This window comes from Rhamphochromis longiceps, linkage group LG7, assembly GCF_057381845.1.
Source record: "Rhamphochromis longiceps isolate RC_006_pf linkage group LG7, R_longiceps_female_GT1.1, whole genome shotgun sequence".
Classification (NCBI taxonomy): Eukaryota; Metazoa; Chordata; class Actinopteri; order Cichliformes; family Cichlidae; genus Rhamphochromis; species Rhamphochromis longiceps.
Genome location: NC_140563.1, coordinates 4,441,952 through 4,448,220, shown reverse-complemented (window position 1 = coordinate 4,448,220; position 6,269 = coordinate 4,441,952). Strand labels below are relative to the sequence as shown.

At 40.9% G+C, this 6,269-nt stretch overlaps 1 protein-coding gene across 1 annotated transcript; it reads left to right on the top strand.

The window, feature by feature from the left end:
* The first annotated feature begins 385 nt into the window (after positions 1–385).
* On the top strand, positions 386–2,810 carry mterf2 (mitochondrial transcription termination factor 2). The gene is made up of 2 exons (XM_085411029.1): positions 386–437; positions 1,245–2,810. Exon 2 carries the CDS (start codon positions 1,271–1,273, stop codon positions 2,396–2,398), a length of 1,128 nt encoding a protein of 375 aa, XP_085267155.1. The 5' UTR covers positions 386–437; positions 1,245–1,270; the 3' UTR covers positions 2,399–2,810.
* Positions 2,811–6,269: the final 3,459 nt, after the last annotated feature.

The window sequence follows — 6,269 nt, the reverse complement described above, 5'->3', positions numbered from 1 at the left end:
GTGATTAAGCACCAACTGCGAGGAAACTCTCCGTGCATTCAGTCCAATTCAGCCCGGCACTGATTACACTCATCAGGGCCCCGTATGCTGCAGGGTTTTGAAAGATCACCAACTGCTGTTTGAAATACAGATTTTTGTCAAAATTATTTAATTATCAGACATATGGGCTGCAATAAAAAGAGTGCTGCTTTAAAAAACAGAGAAGTTGGGCAAATTGGTACATCAAATAAAATAACACACTTCTACATCGACCTCTCTGCATTCTGTCTGTAAAATTATTTTTCTATTTCAGTGTCAGTTGAGTTTACAGGTAGCTGGCTTGCTTGCAGTACCATTCAGGGCCTGTGGGTGTCGCTGTGGAACACCACACAACACAAAGTGTAGACGAAGGAATCGGTTTCATAACAAAACGTCACATCCTCTGACCGCTAACAAAGGTAATTCATTTTTGTTTTGCAAAGGTTTCCCCAGTGTTTCTAAAATGTATACATCTTTTGTCAGCAAGAATGAATAAATATTATAATAAATGAGCTGTCAGCTGTATATTGAGACTATCTCGCATAGTTGTTAGCTCAGCTGGCACGCTCTGTACCCGGCATGACTCTTCAAATGAAAATGCTCGGGTCAGTGCAAGAAGGGTTGTATTTTGACATGGTCAAATAAATGCCGTCAGTCATACAAGCAGCCCCTGTGAAGATGTAACGAACATGTTTATTTACAGTGCTGAAATAAAAAGCTTTGAGTAATAACAGGCTGCTTTCAAAGATGCTATCTACAAATAGTCGTCAACAGTGTCAGGTAATCGAGTTGGCTCTTGCTTTCCCCCTATGAAACATATGGCAGCAGCTGTACAGAGAGGCCATTAAGTTCCGATAAAAAGCCTCTGTTATGCATGCAAAGATAGGATGAGTGACATTAACCAAAGGAGCATGAAGCAGTGGAGTCAGAGCTGGAAGATGATGGTACAAAATGAGATGAAAGATTTAAAGTGTGTCAGTTTAGAAATAATAAAGGTAGATGAATCAATACAGGTTGTGCTTTAGAAATATCCCCCAGCTCTGCGTGTCTGGACCTTGGTTTTATTCGCTTAGAATTTCTGGAGTTAGAAAAAACATTAATGTTGTTCTGTTGTCATGATGGGCAAAACCTCACAGAGCAAGGGTGACCACAAGCGTTAAATAAATGTAAGGATTGGTCTGTGTGCTCTGGTTACTTATGTAGTTTCTTTTCCTCCTTGTGTTTAGGGGATTGGTGTTAGGAATTTGCATCAATGCTGCGTTCGATCGCGACATTCCTGTGCCTCCGGTGCCAACCTGTCACAGCTCTACCTTTAAACCTCAGATCACGTGCGACACATAGTGTAGCAGAGAACCAGCAGACTGTAGAAGCTCTTTATGATCTATCTGTGGACATCCAGAAGGTCCGGAAACTTAAAGGATGGGTGCTGCTTCAGAGTCCAGCCTATACAAAAGAAGTAGCTGAACTCCTAAAGAACATGGGGGCCTCGGGCCCCATCATTGCTCATATTTTAACAAGTCATCCTGAGGCTGTCCTCTGTAATCCTGAGCAGATTTACACTCAGAAAGAGCTGTGGATGTCTGTGTGTCCAAACCAGAGGGAGCTGGTTGGTGTCATTGAGAAATTCCCAGCCTCATTTTTCACCTCCTCCAGTCACCATGACAACCAGCGAAACAACATCTCCTACTTCCAGAGTTTAAACCTGAACAAACGAGTCATCACCAAACTCATGGCCAGCGCTCCTCAAAGCTTCAGCCGGCCAGTAGAGCAGAACGAGCTGATGGTCCACACTCTCCAACACGCCTACCAGGAACTTGGAGGGGAGGAAGCTAACATGAAAATCTGGCTTCAGAAGTTGCTGAGTCAGAACCCGTTTGTTCTTCTCAAGCCTCCAGAGGTGCTGAGGGAGAACTTCCTTTTTCTGAGAGACAAGGGCTTCAGCACACCCCAGCTGCTCCACCTGCTGTCCAGGCTGAAGGGCTTTGTGGCTGAGCTGAACCCAGACAGTATGCGTCACACTCTGCTGTACTCTCAAGACACCATTGGGTGCTCTGAGACAGAGCTGCGGGGCATCATCCTCAGGTGCCCAGCTCTTCTGTACTACCCTGAATCTACTCTGGCTGAACGTTTTGAGGGTCTTCTCAGTGCTGGGATCAGCATGTGTCAAATCACAGCGACTCCAACTGTCCTAGAACTAACTACGCAAATAGTAAATTATCGCATCCAGCAACTGAAGGCTCGAGGTTATGACATAAGGACAGGTAGTCTGGAGGTGCTAAATGGCACTAAGAAGGACTTTGAGATGAGCTTTGGAAAACTACAGCTCCGTAGGGAGAGACCACTTTTTAATCCTGTCGCCCCTTTAAAGGCGGATGATTGACACGGGTTGTATGGACGAACACTAACTGGATCCATGTCGTTCTTATGGGTATTTGTACTTTGTAAAAGATTAACGTGTCTTAATTACAAATGTGCTTTCACTTCCACTTACATTATAATCATATGTTTGAATTTATTGCTTTAGTTAAATTGGATTAACTACAATGATGCCATTTAATCTGTACAGTGAATTTTGCCTGTGAAGATGCCTTAAATTTGAATCTGAATACTCTGGAAAACAATCTATTAAAGACTTGCTTCATAATTTATTTATTTTTTACTTGTATGTTTAAAACTGGGTTTTAAAAACAGCTGAAGGTACAATGCAGAGACTGTTTCATAGCCTTTCTCTTGCCAAACTCTCCAACCTCGTGGGATGTAATGTAATTAAAATCCAGTTAACAAGCTATGGTGTGAAGTGTTGTGAATGTTTTTTTTGTCAATCTATTTAGGCTGTGTGAATTTTTCCCAATTGTAAAAAAAAAAAAAAAAAAGAAGTAAAATTTTCACTTGTAGTTCAGACCAAAGAGAAGTGTGATTGCACCCCAACATTCAGTTTTTACAAGTCTGAGGTGTTACAAAGAAAAAGCAGTGCACTTTCATGTAGGTGTAAATTCACACTGGAAGAGATGAGAGCAGCTATGTGCTGATTTATCAGACTGATATCAGAAAGTGAGACAAATGCAATGGCATCTTAATGTGTCAGTTTTTAGTGAAGATGCAGTCCCTTGTCAAAAAAAACTCCTTACAATAACGTCACATAAAACTCTGCATGACATGACAGCTCGGTGACAGACGTGCTGATTGGTCTATCAGATGTATCATGGAGAACAAACAAGGCCTTTCTAACCATTTTATTTACTGTCTGTGCAAGTGTCTCATTTTCACACAATGTTCTTGGCTGCACAACTGTTACCCTCAGGGATGAAATCTAACTGCGCCTCCGATTTTTATTGTTACTCTACAGATGGAGACACTTTATTAGAAGCTATTTCACTTCTAAAATGTCACTTCATTATCATTTCAAATGAATTCAAATGCACCCACGCAAGATAAAAAAAAAAAAAAAAAAAAGGAACAAAAGTGATGTGCCTTTGATTTCGGACTGGACCTTTGCAACCTTTCTGGCATTCAAAAAAAATCAGTAGACTTTCATTTCATTTAGACTAAATCGATTTTCCATAAGGTTTGACTTTATTAATTAAAGGTTTTCATGTCTCTGTGTGTCACGTGGTTCTAAAAAGGCTTTTGGATAAGTGCCCATGTTAGCATAAGCCACAAAATCAATATACAATCATACTAGGCATTGTCTAAACCAAGAGAGGGGACCATAAAATGTCTCATTTTGAATGTGTCTTAATGTTTCAAAGCCAGCAAAAGCCCTTGAAACATGCTTAAGAGTGCCTTTTAATGGAAGCGAGCATGACAGCTAATGAAGTCATGACTTTATGCCTCAAGGTCCCCTCACTCTTATAATGTAGACGATGGGGGTCACAACAAAGAGACTGAGGACTTGTGTGTCTAGAGGGGCGGGGGTGTACGTTAACAACCTCCCATCTGCTGCTGTCTGAATCACTCACCATGGTCCCGTAGACATGGCCGTAGCCATTGGGCAGATGATTCAAAAAGTGAGTGCATCTGGTAAAGAATTTGAGCTCAGCAGATGGATGTTTGACTAGTTTATTTTCCAGCCATTCACAACACAGAAGCCCTGAGGGGCTGCAGCGTTACCTCGAGTAAACTGCAGCTGACGAACTAAAGGTTTCTAACTCTGCACAGCGCTGACATTTGCTTTAATTCATCATGTTGCAAGGTTACAGTGTTCGTCTTTAGCCGATGCTTAGTAATGAATACGAGGGAGTTAATCGGGACATATCAAGGCGAGGCAGATGAGACGAGGGCAGGGTATAAGTGGAAGTCATCTTGATTTCTTACCCGGTGTCCTATTGTCCTCAGTGGACACCCTCATCCTCCTGTGCTGAACGCTTGAATTACACGGGCAGGCCAGAGAGGTTAATAAGTAGGAGTATAAATTGTCCTTTTTCATTTCAAACACACCAGTGGTTGAAACTCCCCGTGCTTAACATTCTGATTTTATGGGTCATATCTCACAGGAAACAGATGACATCTGCAATTAGAAGATATGATTTCCAGCTGATGCAGGAGCTCAGACGACCACTGCTGCAGTAAATAGTCCTCATTTGAAGTCAGTGTGAGTTAAGCCCTGGCATTTTCATTTAGAAGTCTATTCTTCAAAAGCAGCGAAAGGAGGTGGAAAATGAGCTTTTTGCCACTTAAATATTCCACTAGGAATATTTAAGTATATTTAAGAATATTTAAATATTCCACTAGGAATATTTAAGTGGCAAAAAAAATCAAAATGTCTTATGTTAACCAGAAAAGAGAACCAAACATTAGAATATTTAAAAAGTAATGTTTGGGTTTTATTCATACTAATGTCACTTGAGGATTTTCAGCTTTAAAAATGTGTTTGACTCCATGCTGTGAGTTGTTCTGGTGTATTTACATTTATATCATGAACTGGAGATGCTGCGTGCTCTCATCTCAGTTTCTCTTTCCCCACCTACACTAGAAAGTTTGTTTTCTGTCACCCTGATGACACCACACAAATATACTTTACATTCTGCAGGAGGGAAATAAATGTCACATTGATGGATGTTCAATAGCAAGAAGTAAATAACTTTCTATATTGAACGTTCCATCCGAGATTCAAAACTTTGAAGCAGAGAATCATCTGTCACTTGGTGAAATCTCACCTGTTGAGGGCTGTGGTCTGTTAGACAGCACCATCGTTTATTCACACATGACTGAATCTATCACTTGATCAACCACTTGAAGCAACAGTTGCCGGTGCCTAAACCTGAGACAAGTTAAAATATGCATGCCTTTAAATAGCAGTCTTTTTTTTTTTTACTGAGTTTTTACTGTTTCTTCAAATAACTCTTGGGCAGTATCAAAAATCAAATTTTTGAAAGCAGGAGTAGGTTCGAGTCCTATGCTTCTACTGTTCTTACTAGGGCAGCTTATGAAAGAAGATTTCAACCAATCATGTCATCAAGCCCTGTCTTTTTAGTAACATATGTTGTATATACAAAAACGTGTGCACACGTGCTTTGAAAATGAGTTCAGAGGAGAATTGCCAGACTGCTTTGAGCTAGTAGGAAGGCAACAGTAGCTTAAATAACTACTCATTACAATCAAGGTGTACAGAACAGCATCTCTGACCACACAACAGACCTTGAAGATGGGCTACAGCAGCAGAAGACCACACCAGCTCCCACTCCTGTCAGCTAAGAGCAGCAAACTCAGCTCACCAAAATCAGACAATAGAAGATTGGAAAAATATTGCCTGGTCTGAGTCTCGATTTCTGCTGCAACATTCAGATGGTACAGTCAGAATTTGGTGTAAATAACATGAAAACATGACCCATCCTGCCTGGATCAACAGAACCCCTTTCATTTAAATGCCACAGCCTACCTGAGTATTGTTGCTGGCCATATCCAACCCCAGTGTATACCCATATTCTCATGGCTGCTTTCCAGATATTGTGCTGTGTTACAAAGCTCAAATCATCTCAAGCTGATTTCTTGAACATGACGAGGTCAGTGTACCCAAATGGCCTTCAAAGTCACCAGATCTTTTTCCAATAGAGCACCTTTGGAATGTGGTTGAGCAGGAGTTTTGTTTCATGGATGTGCAGCCGACAAATCTGCAGCAACTGAAAAATGTTTTTAATGTTATAAAAACAGAAAAGAGCCGCCCTGACTGTTAAGTAGTTTTCTTATCATTTATTGTTTCTGACATGTGTAGTGAAAACTGCACACAGATCTTGTCAAAGTTTGTTACTGTG

What these genes read in the sequence shown, in the direction of transcription:
- mterf2 (XM_085411029.1), top strand. Translation starts at nt 1,271, where the DNA reads ATGCTGCGTTCGATCGCGACATTCCTGTGCCTCCGGTGCCAACCTGTC.